We start from the raw sequence: 14,951 nt of genomic DNA, 5'->3' as shown, positions 1-14,951 counted from the left end.
TTGCTGAGAGTACCTTGCAGTGGGAGAGCATGAAGTAAATAAATGAAACCAAATACGTTTGAATCCAGTGACTCTGACTTGTTGGTGAAAGGGAAAGGAGAGGGAATGAAAGAAGTCAGATTGTTTTCAAATTTGTCTTTTGGCAGCATCCCTCTCCCTCTCCCCCTCTCCCTCTCTGCCTCTCCCTCTCCTCTCCCTTTCCCTCTCCCTTTCCCTCTCCCTTTCCCTCTCCCTCTCCCTCTCTCTCTCTCCCTCTCTCCCCCCCTCCCCCCCTCCATCTCCGCCCTTTCTTAAACACTCAGAACCATTCACAGGCCATTTATTTGATGAAGCATGTATGCTGCTCTCCTCCTACAGTGAAGAAAAAAATGTACCTTGGTGAATTTCAGATTGTTTATTCCCAGTGCCTCAATTTCCTCTCTCCCAGATTTCTTAATAATAATAATTTTATTTTTTCATTCAGTCGTATTTATTGAGCACTTACTGTGTGCAGAACACTGTACTAAGCACTTGGAAAGTACAATTTGGCAACCAATAGAGACAATCCCTACCCAACAACCAACCCTATAAGGGGGAGACAGACAACAAAACAAACAGACAGGCATGAATACTATCAAAATAGGTAAATAGAGTCACAGATATATACACATCATTAGTAAAGTAAAGAGATTAATAAATATGTACAAATATACAGTATTTTATAGTGTGGAGGGGGAAGAAGGAAGAGCAGAGGGAGGGAGTCGGGGCAATGGGGAGGGGAGGAGGAGCAGAGGGAAAGGAAGGGCTCAGTCTGGGAAGGCCTCCTGGAGGAGGTGAGCTCTCAGTGGGGCTTTGAAGAGGGGAAGAGAGTTAGTTTGGTGGATGTGAGGAGGGAGGGCATTCCAGGTCAGAGGTCGACGATGGGACAGGCAAGAACGAGGCACAGTGAGGAGGTTAGTGGCAGAGCAGCGAAGTGTGTGGTGTAGGCTGTAGGAGAGAAGGGAGATGAGGTAGGAGGGGGCAAGGTGATGGAGAGCTTTGAAGCCAATAGTGAGGAGTTTTTGCTTCATGCGAAGGTTGATGGGCAACCACTGGAGATTTTTGAGAAGAGGAGTGACATACCCAGAGCATTTCTGTAGAAAGATAATCCGGGCAGTGGAGTGAAGTATAGACTGAAGCGGGGAGAGACAGGAGGATGGGAGATCAGAAAGGAGGCTGATGCAATAATCCAGTCGGGATACTGTGAGAGATTGTACCAGCAAGGTAGCAGTTTGGGTGGAGAAGAAAGGGTGTATCTTGTGAAGGTGAGACTGGCGGGTTTTGGTGACGGATCCGAATTGTACATTCCAAGTGCTTAGTACAGTGCTGTGCATATAGTAAGGATCACAACCCGTGACCTTTTGATTTCCAGGCCCGTGCTCTGTTTACTATGCCATGCTGCTTCAGGACCTTCTGTGGTCTGGCTTTTGACCCGTTCGTTCCAGTGAGACTGTTCTCTCCAAAGTCACCAATGACCTCCTTATAGCCAAGTCCAATGTTTTTGACACTTTGGATTACTTCTTCTTCCTCAGAGTAGTGTTTGCTGAACACTTACTGTGTGCTGAACATTCATTCATTCATTCATTCAATAATATTTATTGAGCGCCTACTATGTGCAGAGCACTGTGCTAAGTGCTTGGAATGTACAATTCGGTAACAGATAGAGACAATCCCTGCCCAATAATAGGCTCACAGTCTAAACTTGCATATATCTTGACCAGACTTTCCAGGTGTGACTCCCTGGAGAGAACTAGTTCACTGCCACTTATCATCTTCAAAAATGGTATATTGGTGTCTTAGGGCTACTAACATTTCAGCTTATTTCTCAGTTGCACAAACCAGTAAGTTATTATGTGCAAAAAACAGGCCTGTGTTAATGCAATATTTGGTGTCAAATTTAAATGTCAGGAAATGCAGAAGTTCTGGTTCTCATAACAACCTTAACTCGCCCACATTGCACATGCTGAATAGTACAGAACTGTATATATTTAACTGCATAACCAGCAATTCCAAAATCTGCATCTGTGCAGTGTGGGCTCTGCTACTTGTACATTTCCTAATTCTTTTATTTTCAACTCAAAACCTTCTTTTCCATTACGTGAACAGCATCCAAGCCCCATCTCCCCTCAGACTATTTCCAAAAGTTGGGGTTTAGGGATTGTTTAGGTTGTATGCTATTTTTTTAATCCAAAAAAAAGGCAGTGAGAGAAGATAAAATATATATTTTTTAAAAACTTTTGACAACATTTCAAAGTGAATGCATATGCTAAAATCATTTTTTTTTCCTTTTGATGGAGGCTTCAATATAATAGAATGATTTAAATTACAACTAAAAATCCAGTAGAAATTCAGTAGGCATGGACTAAAGTGATTCTACGATTTGTTTAATTTTCACTGTTTCTAACTCAGCCAGAAACTATTCCACATGGAAGTAAAGCAACATGTCAAATTTGAATATCAAAAGTTTTGTCATTTTTAAAATTATCATAAATATATTTATGCACCAAATGAGATTATTCAATTCCTTAGGGCTGAAATTTCACATAAAAACATTCAGCCTGAAAGTATTCATTTTCCCAGTTTTGGAGTACACAAAATCAGTGATTAGTGATAGAAGTGTGGTTGTAAAATCACAAATTCAATAATTTCCCACCTGAGCATGTAAAATTTTCTAATGTGTCTCACCCTCATCTCAGAGATATTAACCATCTTTCCCAACCCCCAAGAGTTTAAAGGAGGCATTGTTTTTTACAAGCAATTCAGAATTGCTACTGAAGTCCTGAAATGCAACTGGTCATTTTTCTATTTAGTAAGTACTGCTTGTGGATGTGTCCTCCCTGTTGGGAGATCTGAAAGAAAACATTAGACACTTTCAAGTATAGTGCTCTGCATATGATAAGTGCTCAATAAGTACTATGGGTAAATTGACTGAAAGATCATGGCTTTCCCAGGTGAATTTACGTGAACCTGATGCTTTGTAATCTTTGAGGCCACTCAGCATAGTGGTTGGCATGCTGTGGTCGGTTGTTGATTTCTTATATATATTAAGCACTCACTGAGTAGGGTAAATGCCACGTAATCTGATCAGATGGATCCCTGTCTCCTAGGAGGTTTAAAATAGGGAATATATATTAAGTAGGGAAACCTTGTTTTACTAATGAGGAAACTGAGTCACAGAGATGGTGAGTAACTTACCCTGGATAGAAGGACAAGGGCTAGAACTTGAGTCTTCTGGCTCCTAGCCCCATACTTTTCTTACTAGCCCTTACTGCCTCTGCCTCCCAGAAATTTAGACAGGAAAAACCACATTTTTAAAAAAAATTGTTTGGTGAGCCCTCCTGAAATCCCCACCTACATGATTGATTTTTCTTCTCCCTGGTCCCCTCAACTATCTTTCTTATGCTCTCACAACCTCTTGTTACACTTTTGTACATATTAATTTGCATAATTAATAGTAATGGGGCATTTGTTAGGCTCTTGCACCATGCTAAGCACTGGAGTAGCTACAATCAGTCACAAGCTACAATCCCTGACCTAGATAGGCCCACAGTCTAAGGGAGAGGGAGATCAGATTCTGTGTCCTCATTTTACAAATGAGGACTCTGAGGCACAGAGAAGTCAAGTGAGTTTCCCATAGGCAAATGGTGAAGCTGGCAATAGAGTTCAGTTCTCCCGACTCCCATTCCTGCATTCTTTGGGGGTCTTTTTCCATTGATTACAAACTGCTTGTAGGCAAGAATAGTGTCTTCTATCTCTATTATACTTTCTAAAGTTCTTAGTATGTTGCTCTGCTCACAGTTGTGCTCGGTAAATTCTGTTGATTAATTAATAAATGTCTTACTTAGAACCCAAACTAGTAAATTAAAGAAATTCGAAGGTTATTCTTATGTCATTTCTCCTAAATGGATAACTGATGAAAACTGCCTAGTTTTTCTAATGATCGCAACTAGTGCTTTTTTGAGGCTGACACATCAATTTTTAAATGACCTTCTTGGATCCTCGGTCAATCAGTTGTCTTTATTGAGCATTTACTGTGTGCCGGGCACTTTACTAAGCACTTGGGAGAGTACAACACAATATAACAGGCAGTCTAGAGGTGGTCAGACATTAATATAAATAAATAAATTATAATAATGTTGGTATTTGTTAAGCGCTTACTATGTGCAGAGCACTGTTCTAAGCGCTGGGGTAGACACAGGGGAATCAGGTTGTCCCACATGGGGCTCACAGTCTTAATCCCCATTTTACAGATGAGGGAACTGAGGCACAGAGAAGTTAAGTGACTTGCCCACAGTCACACAGCTGACAAGTGGCAGAGCTGGGATTCGAACTCATGAGCCCTGACTCGGATATGCCCATAAGTGCTGGGGAACTGGGAGGCGGAGGGGTGATGACTAAAAGGAGCAAGTAGGACAATGCAGAAGGGAATGGGAAAAGGAAAGGAGGGCTTAGTTGGGGAAGGCCTCTTGGAGGAGATGTGCCTTCCATAAGCCTTTGAAGGAGGGGAGAGAAATTGTCTGTCGGATATGAAGAGGGGAGGACATTCCAGAACAGAGGCATGAGGTGGGTGGGTGGTGAAATAGACGAGATTGAGGTACAGTGAGTAGGTTGGCATTAGAGGAGTGAAGTGTGTGGGCTGGATTGTAGTAGGAGAGTGGTGATGTGAAATGGAGGGACATGGCGAATGAGTGCTTTAAAGCCAATGGGAAAGAGCTTCTGTTTGATGCGGAGGTAGATGAGCAACCACTGGAGGTTCTTGAGGAGTATGGAAACATGGACCGATCATTTTTATAGAAAAATGATCAATGTATTTATTGAGCATTTACTATGTGGAGAGCACTGTACCAAGCACTTGGAAAGTACAATTCAACAGATCAGCGGATGTGTTCCCTGTACATAATGAGCTTACAGTCTAGAGGATCAGACAGCAGAGTGAAGTGAGATAAGAGGCAGGGAGGTCAGCAAGGAGGCTGATGCAGTAATCAAGGTGGGATAAAATAAGTACTTGGATTAATGATGCAGTAATCAAGGTGGGATAAAATAAGTACTTGAATTAACGTGGTAACAGTTGGGATGGAGAGGAAAGGGTGGATTTTAGCGATGTTGTTAGATTGTAAGCCCATCAATGGGCAGGAACTGTCTCTATCTGTTGCCGATTTGTACATTCCAGGCGCTTAGTACAGTGCTCTGCACATAGCGCTCAGTAAATACTATTGAATGAATAAAATCAACAGGATTTAGTGAGACTGATTATGTGGGTTGAATGAAAGAGAGAAGGTAAAGATAACACCATTTTTACAGGCTTGTGAGATAGGAAAGATGGTGGTACATCTACACTGATGGGACTGTCAGGGGGAGGGCAGGGTTTGGGGGGAAGATAAGGAGCTCTGTTTTGGACATGTAAACTTTGAGGTGATGGCAGGACATCCAAATAGAGATGTCTTGAAGGCAAGAGGAAATGCGAGACTGTATAAAGGGAGAGAGATGAGGGCTGGAGATGTAGATTTGGGAATCATCCACATAGAGGTGGTAGTTGAAGCCATGGGAGCAAATGAGTTCTTCAAGGGAGTAGGTGTAGATGAAGAATAGCAGGGGACTCAGAATGAACCTTGAGGGACTCCCACTGTTAGGGGGAGGCAGAGGAAGAACCCGCAAAAGAGACTGACTGAGTGGCCAGAGAGATAGGAGGAGACCCAGGAGAGGATAGAGACAGTGAACCCGAGGTTGGATAATGTTTCCAGGAAAGAGGGGTGGACAACAGTGTTGATAGCAACTTCTGTGGAGTGAAGGGGATGGAAACCAGATTGGAGAGGGGCAAAGAGAGAATTGGAGGAGAGGAACCCTGAATCTCACTGATAGAATAAAATGGTTAATTTACAGAGACACTGATATTTCATAAAGAGTTTAGAACAAAATAAGAGTAAACATATAATTATCTCATACAGATACTAAAACTCATAATCATCCATTCTGGGTTTTCCAGATGGCAGACTAAGACGGTAGTGCTCCATTTTGACCTTGAGCCAAAGCCCTGCTCCTGACCCCTATTTTATTCCTGTTGTTGCAGTGGGATTATAATCATTAATCACAGGATTGTTCTATTATAATGTATCAAGAAACAGCATGGCTTAGTGGAAAGAGCATGGGCTTGGGAGTCAGAGGATGTGGGTTCTAATCCCGGCTCCTCCACTTGTCTGCTGTGTGATGGCAAGCCACTTAATTTCTCTGTGTCTCATCTGTAAAATGGGGATTAAGACTGTGAGCCCCTCAAGGGACAACCTGATTACCTGATTATCTTCCTACAGAAACACTCTGGGTATGTCACTCCCCTCCTCAAAAAACCTCCAGTGGTTGCCTATCAACCTTCGCACAAAACAAAAACATCTCACTCTTGGCTTCAAAGCTCTTCGTCACCTTGCCCCCCCACCTCACCTCCCTTCTCTCTTTCTACTGCCCACCCCGTGTACTCCGCTCCTCTGCTGCTCACCTCCTCATGGTCCCCCATTAGCACCTGTCCCGCCGTCGACCCCTGGCCCATGTCCTACCACTGTGCTGGAATGCCCTCCCTCCTCACATCCGCCAAACTAACTCTCTTCCCCTTTTCAAATCCCTACTGAGAGCTCACCTCCTCCAGGAGGCTTTCCCAGACTAAGCCCTCCCTTTCCCTATGCTCCTCCCCTCCTCCCTTTCCCCCCCACCCTCTGCTCTTCCCCCTTCCCCTCCCCTCAACACTGTGCTTATTTGTATATATTATTTATTACCATGTTTATTTTGTTAATGAGGTGTACATCCCCATGATTCTATTTATCTTGAAATCTGCACCAGTCTACTTGTTTTGTTTTGTTCTATTTTGCTGTCTGTCTCCCCCGTTTAGACTGTGAGCTCGTTATTGGGCAGAGATTGTCTCTGTCGGTTGCCAAATTGTTCATTCCAAACAATTAGTACAGTGCTCTGCAAATAGTAAGCGTTCAATAAATACTAATGAATGAATGAATTACCTTGTATCTACCCCAGCACTTAGAACACTGCTTGGCACATAGTAAGCCCTTAACAAATACCATTATTATTATTATTATTGCTCCAAATCCAAAAATGAGGGTTTGGGACTATTTTTTACCATCTAAGAACCAATGGTCATGTTCAAATGGCAGTCTGAGCCGTGGAACCCCAATCCAGTGACAGCTGAGGTCCTTTGTTCCTCTTGAGAAACAGATGCTAGCAGAAGGAACAAAGCTTCATGCAGAAAGGGCAAAATCAAGGCCTGTGTGTCACTTTTCATACTTCCCGTGTGCCCCAGTCTGTCTCCTATATTCTTATCTCTATTTTTATCTCTATCTCTTTGTCTCTAGCTCTTTGTTAATCAGAAAAAGGGATGCAATCAATTAATATGATTTCTTTGAGTGCCTCCCTTCTCGGCTAGCACCTGGAGAGTTTCCAGTACTCTAACAGTCTCAAATATGGGAGGGAGAGTCAAGCAGAGGCATATCCATTCCATTCCTAGCTTGGGCAGTGGCTAGCGAGTGGAAAACAGTTTTCTCCCAGCAGCAGCATGGGAGAATGTTGAAGAGGAATGGCAAACCACTTCTGTATTTTTACCAAGAAAACTCTGTGGATACACTACCAGAACGATTGCAGATGGAGGTGGGGTATTCTGGGAGAAAATGTGTCCATGGCATCGCTGTGGGTCAGAGATGACTCGACGGCATAAGACAAGGCTGTACTAAGCACTTGAAAGGGTGCAACATAAGTAAGACCTGCATTAGCTCCTTGAGGATGTCCTCAAGGATGTCCTCAGGGAGCTTTCAATCTAATGGGGAAGGCGGACATAAGCAACTTAAAAGGAACAGAAGCAGGAGGAAGTACAAACCAAAGCAAGATATAGTATAGCTATTTTAGGTTGGAATAGCTTAAGTAATTGAATGTAAAAATAATTGATTCATTCAATTGTATTTATTGAATGCTTACTGGGTGCAGAGCACTGTACTAAGCACTTAGGAGAGTACAATATGACAATGAACAGACACATTCCCTGCCCACAATGAGTTTACAGTCTAGACTATCCATATTCACAAAAGTCTTGAGTATAAGAATAAAATACAAAAATGCAAAGAAGTGCTGTTGAGCTGATACACTGGAGTTCATGAATTAACTGGGGAAGGGTTCCTAGAGGGGTGGTGATTTTAGGAATGCAGGATGTCCATTAAAATAAAAGGGCTACCGGAAGGGGAGCCAACTGTGTAACATACAACTTTACCTAGTGGATAGAGCACAGGCCTGGGAGTTAAAAGGACCTGAGTCCTAATCCCAGCTCTGCCACTTGTCTCTTGTCTGACCTTGGGCAAGTCACTTAAATTCTCTGCGCCTAAATTACCTCCTCTGTAAAATGGGACCCCCATGTGGGACATGAACTGTGTTCAACCTGATTATCTTGTACTTAGTACAGTGCCTGGCGTGTAGTAAAAGCTTAACAAACAGCATAAAAATTAAAAAAGGTTTTTAAAAAGCAGGAGACAACTGATACACACAGAGGTGTGAGGAAAGGTAAATTGAGTTATACATCATCTTTCATTCTGAAACATCACATTTTCAGTGCTAGCCTTAAGTCCAGGAGCATATTGGTTTCAGAGCAAGCAAGACAAAAACTAGTAACCAGATGGCTAATACTCAAAACAGTGTGGCTAATAGAAGGAGCATGGGCCTGGGAGTCAGAGGTCCTAGGTTCTAATTCTGATCCATCTCTTGCCTGCTGGGTGACCTTGGGCAAGTCACTTAACTTCCCTGTGCCTCATTTTCCTCAATTGCAAAATGGAAATTCAGTGCCTGTTCTCCCTCCTACTTAAATTGTGAGTCCCATGTGGGACAGGGACTGTGTCCGACCTAGTTGATTTGTATCTTCCCCAGCATTTAGAACTATGTTTGATGCATAGTAAGTGCTTAACAAATACCATAAAAAACTGTAGACCTACATCAAAATCTAGTCTAGGTGCGTAATTTCCACTAGAATTAAAGTTAGTGTAAAGGACATTGTTACATAGAAGAACCTCTTGGCTGGTTTTGTCTTTGTTTTTATTTTTTCAATTCAGACCATCAGTCAATGTTATTTTTGAGCGCTTAATGTCTCTAGAGCACTGTACTAAGTGCTTGGGGTAGTATAATGCAGTAGAGTTGGTATACAACATCCCCACCCATGAGGAGGTTACACGGAGGCTCTGAGAAGCAGCTTCGCCTATTGGATAAAGCATGGGCCTGGGAATCAGAAAGACCTGCATTCTAATTCTGGTTCTGCCACTTGTCTGTTGAGTGATCTTGTGCAAGTCATTTTACTTCTCTGGTCCTAAGTTCTCTCATCTATAAAATGGGGATTAAGACTGTGAGCCCTATGTGGGACAGGAACTGTGTCCAATCCGATTTGCCTGTATCCACCCCAGCCTCTGTACAGTGCCCCACATACTGTAAGCACTTAACAAATACCAAAATTGTTATTATTATTATTATTGTTGCCATGATGAAGCTAATAGTCAATTAACAATAATGCTTTGGTAGAGGATAGGGGACTAGACACTGGAGAAAAGTCATGGAGTCTAGCATTGCTCATTTATTTTAATGACATGTTATTTCCTTCATAGCATTTTGTTCTGGAGTTATCAGTTTTGATTTATTTTCCCTATTGTAATTTAGAGGGTCATAATTTTTTTATATTCTGTAATATCTATATTTTTAATCTTTTTAAAAGAATGAAACTTTTAGACCTCACTTCTCCTGCTTAAATGCCTGTATTTTTTAAAGGGTACAATACACAATGACAGTTTTGATGTATGTTAGTGGGTGTGGGCCTGATACCTGCACTTCAATGTTCCCTGCTTGCATAATGCAAAATTCCAATCTAGCCTGTCAAACTTAAGTGTCGGCGAGTTTCCTTGGAAACTCACAGAGGATATTTATAAAACTTCAAAGAGATATAATAATGTCAGTAAGTGATGGGTCTTTTTATCTAGCTAATCCCTTCTTAGGATTTATGGATGAAACTGTGTGAATTTAGACCCTGAACAGAATTTATAAACCAAAAGTTTGGAAAATGTCTCTCTCATGTCTATTGGCATCACAAACTAAATCCTCCAGGTCAACACCATACTTTCATGAATTTGCATAAAGTAATGCACAAATGTTGCAGTCATATTGTGAGATTATGCTACAGGGTCCATTTTTGTTATTAAGAAGCAAAATGGGATGTGATAACTTCATGACACGGACTTTTTCAATTGCACTTAACACCAGGGAGGTGTTTTTTGCTAAGATTTGGTTATTTCTTTTGGGGTCTTCCACCAAGACAGCAAAGCTGAATTCATTGCCATATGGTTGTAAAGCATTTCAATCAGTCAGCTAGTGGTATTTATTGAGAGCTTACCATGGGCAGAGCGCTATCCTAAGCACTTGAGACAGTACTATACAGCAGCAGAGTTGGTAGGTACTTTTCCTGCCTACGACGAAAGTCAGTGGACAGTAAACACCAGGAAACAGTCTCATCGACAAGTTTCGTACGGCTTTAGCCTATGATTAGAATCCTGTTAGTAGAATTCCCAGAACGAGCATCCTTCTGAGCAGCTACTTCATGAGCACAGTCCTTGGAGAATTTTAGGGCTGATAGTAATACCAGTCCTGGTATTTGTTAAGCACAAACACTGTGCAAATTGCTGGGGTAGATACAAGATAAATTAAGCAGAGCCTCTGTCCTCCACAAGGGTTGAAAATGAAGAGAGCACACAGGTATTTATCCCCATTTTACAAATGTGGAAACAGTCTAGGGAAGTAGTGTGGTCTAATGGAAAGAGCACAGGTCAGGAATCAGATTCCTGCATTCTAATCCCATTTCTGCCACTTACCTGCTGGGTAATCTTGTGTGAGACACAACTTCCCTGGCCCTCAGTTTCTCCATCTTTATTGTGGGGAGTAAATAAATACCTGTTCTTCCTCCCCCTTAAACTGTGAGTCCCAAGTGGAACAAGGACTATGTCTAATCTTGCCTTTGTTGTATCAGCCCCCATTCTTAGTACAGAGTTTAGCACATAGTAAAGGCTTAACGATATTATGATTTAGTAGTATGAGAAGCAGCATGGTCTAAGTGGATAGAGCGCAGGCCTGGGAGTCAGAAGGACCTGGGTTCTAATCCCAGCTCTGCTACTTGTCTGTTGTGTGAACTCCAGCTAGTCAGTTCACTACTCTGTGCCTCAGTTACCTCTTCTGTAAAATGGGGATTAAGACTGTGAGCCCCATGTGGGACAAGGACTGTGTCCAACCTGATTACCTAGTATCTGTCCTAGTGCTTAGAACAGTGCTTGGCACATAGTAAGCGCTTAACAAATACCACAATTATTATTAGTATTAGTAGCTTATTGTTTTAGGATTTGAAACAAGGGGAGGTGAATTGTCTTGCCCAAGGTCTGCCAGTGGCAGAACAAGGATTAGAATGCCAGTCATTTGCCCCGTGCTATTTCTACTAGTCCAAGCATGTGAAATAAATTGTGCCGCATGATGGCCAAGTCAGCTTTACACCTGCTGAATCAGAATTCGGTCTCATCTCAGCCTCCTAGAAAGCACTGAGAAAACTTCCCTGTATAGATTCTGAAGCAATGAGCCAATGCACCGTGCTGGTCAGTGTCAGTCTTTTTCCTGCCAACTATTCTGAGTTTTGTAGGGAGAAAAAAAAAATAAATGTTTACAGTTTTTCTCCTTTGGAAATAACTACTCTGGCAATTCAGCAAAGGCTTTATTATGTTGGGACGCTTATGAGTGATCCGTGAACACCCACTGAAGTACATTGGTTTCTAATAGACAAAGTGATATGCAATCAGATTCAGAGGGGAATTTCATAGTTATTGTATTTATCTGAATATCAATATTTACAGCCAGTTGCAAAAATTTTACATTGCATTTTATTGAATTGCAGTGTAAGTGATGGTGTTTTTTCACAAAAAAAGCCATTTAATAAGTTTCCACCTGTTGAAGACCTTTGAAGTATGCTCTCAGAATCTACCGCACTGTTCCAAGGTGTTAGCACAGTACTCTGCCTACAGAAAGTGTTCAGGGAATCAGTCAATCAGCAGTATTTACTGAGCACTTTGTGCGTGCAGAGCACTGTAGTAAGAGCTTGGGAGAGTACGGTATGACAGTTGGTAGACATATTCCCTGCCCCCAAGGAGCTCCATTGATTCATTTATGGATTAAATTTGGCTACTGCCGTGAACTGACAACTTTGCACAGTACTACATTTACAAGAGTGATTTGCCCTATGCCATGTCCTTCTTTTGGAACTCTTACATATTGTGGTCAAAGTGGGAAGCATAGAGGCCTTTGCAGTTTTCTCAGATTACTGTCTGATGTTTCTCTTTCTTGCTCCTAGAATACAAATAGTCACGTTGAATTTGCGATGTTTTGCAATTTTTTTAATCATGGCAGCAGACTGTGATGTGATATAAATACTGGATTATTACTTTACACCAATATCAAACAGAAGGGGAAACTGGATGGTGTGAATGAAAACGCTTAAGCAAAAACAAATATCTTCAATTACAGCAGGGAAAACCAAAAGTATTGGCAAAGTAAATTGTTTTTTGAGCTTCCCTTTTTTCTATCTTGTCGTACTGGGGGATGATCTTTTAGGACTCTTAATGGGTTTTGTTTTGAGATTCTGCAGTCGGTGATGGGAAGAGCAGTTAGGGGCGAAACCTGACAATACTACTGAACATTTATTGCCATCAATGTTTAACCCTAACATTGGGTCGCTGGAGAACATGGAAAACGACCCGGCCCTACTTTGAGTGAGCCAGTTGTCAACTAAAGCATGTGGTTGGAAAAGTCAGGAATTCCCCTTTGTTTCCCCATGGCTCAGAGGCCAATGTGAAATACAGAACCTAGAAATAAATCTCCAATTAAGAGCACTTGGGTTTAAAAATACAGAGCAGTGTCTCCCCTGATCTCAGCTAGCCTCCTGGGAAATTAGATGAGGGGAGGAAAACTCCAGCCAGTGTAGAAATGCACTCAGTCCAGTTTATTTTCAAATGTCTCCAGGGATAAGGCTCCCACCATTTCCTTTGGGAGGCAATTCCATATCTAACTGGTATGTCAGAAACTTTTTTTTTCTAAATTGCATTGCTTCTACTTGAAATCACAGACTCATAAGGCTGGAAGGCTTCTCAAGAAACAATCTAGTCCAGGCTTATGCCCCCAGGAAGCATTTTGGGAGATTTACTGAGTTTACCTCAGCTAAGCAAGTCTCTCTACTTTGCTCACTGCACTTGACATCAACAAAGAACTCTGATGCTTCCTGAGTTGGAAGTTCAGGCCAGAAGCGTATTCAGAATCTGAGAGAGTTGGGGCAGTTGGTCATGTGAAAACGTCTCAAGACGAAACACTTGCCTCCTTTCAATGTTGCATTAGTTTTTTCACAGTGGAATACTCCCTCTAGCATCAAGATCTCATAATGTGTAAGAAATTCTTTTGAAATCCTTCCGACCAACAGAACCTCGTAACAGTCCTTCTTGTAAACAAGTAGGGCACCCACCTACATAAATGGAAAGATAATGGGTAGCTTTTAAATAAAGAACTGAAAGTAGCAACTAGAAATACAGTATCTCCCTTGTCTCCAGAATCTTCTAGGAAAGTAGAGAAGAGCAACTGAGGCACAGAAAGTTGAAGTGACTTGTCCTCAGCCCATTGGTGGCAAACTCAGAGGTGGAATCTAGGTCTCCTAGTACCTGGCTCAAACTCTTTTCCCACATCCACCCCCATCTCCTACGAGGGCTTTGCAGCCAGATTTTCAGTGGGTTTATATTCATAAATTGGAAGGTGACAGTATGACCTAGTGGAATGAACACTGGGCTGAGTGACAGGAGATCAGATTCTAGAGAAGCAGGATTGCCTAGTGATTAGAGCACGGGCCTGGGAGTCAAAAGAACCTGGGTTCTGATTCCGGCTCTGCCACTTTCATGTCTGCTGTGTGACTTTGAACAAGTCACTTCACTACTCTGTGCCTCAGTCGCCTCATCTGTAAAATGGGGATTAAGACTGTGAGTCCCATGTGGGACAGGGACTGCATCCAATCTGTTGAACTTGCATCTACCCCATTGCTTAGAATGGTGCTTGGCATGTAGTAAGTGATTAACAAATACTATAGTAATAGAGAAGCAGCGTGGCTCAGTGGAAGGAGCCTGGGCTGGGGAGCCAGAGGTCATGGGTTCAAATCCCACTTCTGCCACTTGTCAGCTGTGTGACTGTGGGCAAGGCACTTAACTTCTCTGTGCCTCAGTTCCCTCATCTGTAAAATGGGGATTAAGACTGTGAGCCTCACGTGGGACAATCTGATTACCCTGGATCTCCCCCAGCTCCTAGAGCAGTGCTCGGCACATAGTAAGCGCTTAACAAATACCAACATAATTATTATTATTATTATTAATTATCATTATTATTATTTCTGCCTGCTCTGCTTCTTGTCTGCTGGATGAGTTTGTGCCAGGCACTTAGCCTCCATGGACCTCAGCTTCCTCATCTATAGAGAGGGAGTAACATTTAGAACAACTAACTTTTAGGTTGAGAGAGCCATGTGTAGGACAGGAACTTTGTTCAGTCTGATTGTCTAGCATCTATTCTGGCACCTAGCAGATCATAAATATAATCCTGGGGAAAAACCACAGTGTTCAATGGCCAGGATATTGTTAAGGCATTCATCCCAGTACCTATTTACCTACATAACAGCAGGGAAGAAGAGAGAACAAAGGATCCGATCCTTATAATGAACAGATTTTTCTGTGTCTACTCTAAATCTATGCTTTCTTTTGTTTCAGCTTTCTAGAAAGAATTGACAGCGTCAGTTTGATTGACTACACACCCACAGATCAGGTAAGAGAGCATGTGACCACCAGAACGAAGCAAAGAGATGT

The 14,951-nt window shown here is 42.1% G+C and overlaps 1 protein-coding gene across 1 annotated transcript in view; it reads left to right on the top strand.

Moving 5' to 3' along the window:
- Nucleotides 1–14,951, top strand: part of GNAL (G protein subunit alpha L) — a 270,722-nt gene that overhangs the window by 231,166 nt on the left and 24,605 nt on the right. Inside the window, exon 6 of the mRNA XM_029066742.2 lies at nucleotides 14,856–14,910. Coding sequence (XP_028922575.1) covers nucleotides 14,856–14,910 — 55 coding nt within the window. The remainder of the gene's footprint in view (nucleotides 1–14,855; nucleotides 14,911–14,951) is intronic.

This window comes from Ornithorhynchus anatinus, chromosome 5 (assembly GCF_004115215.2).
Source record: "Ornithorhynchus anatinus isolate Pmale09 chromosome 5, mOrnAna1.pri.v4, whole genome shotgun sequence".
NCBI classification, from domain to species: domain Eukaryota; kingdom Metazoa; phylum Chordata; class Mammalia; order Monotremata; family Ornithorhynchidae; genus Ornithorhynchus; species Ornithorhynchus anatinus.
The sequence above is the reverse complement of the archived record's forward strand: the minus strand, read 5'-3'. Positions and strand labels throughout refer to the sequence as shown.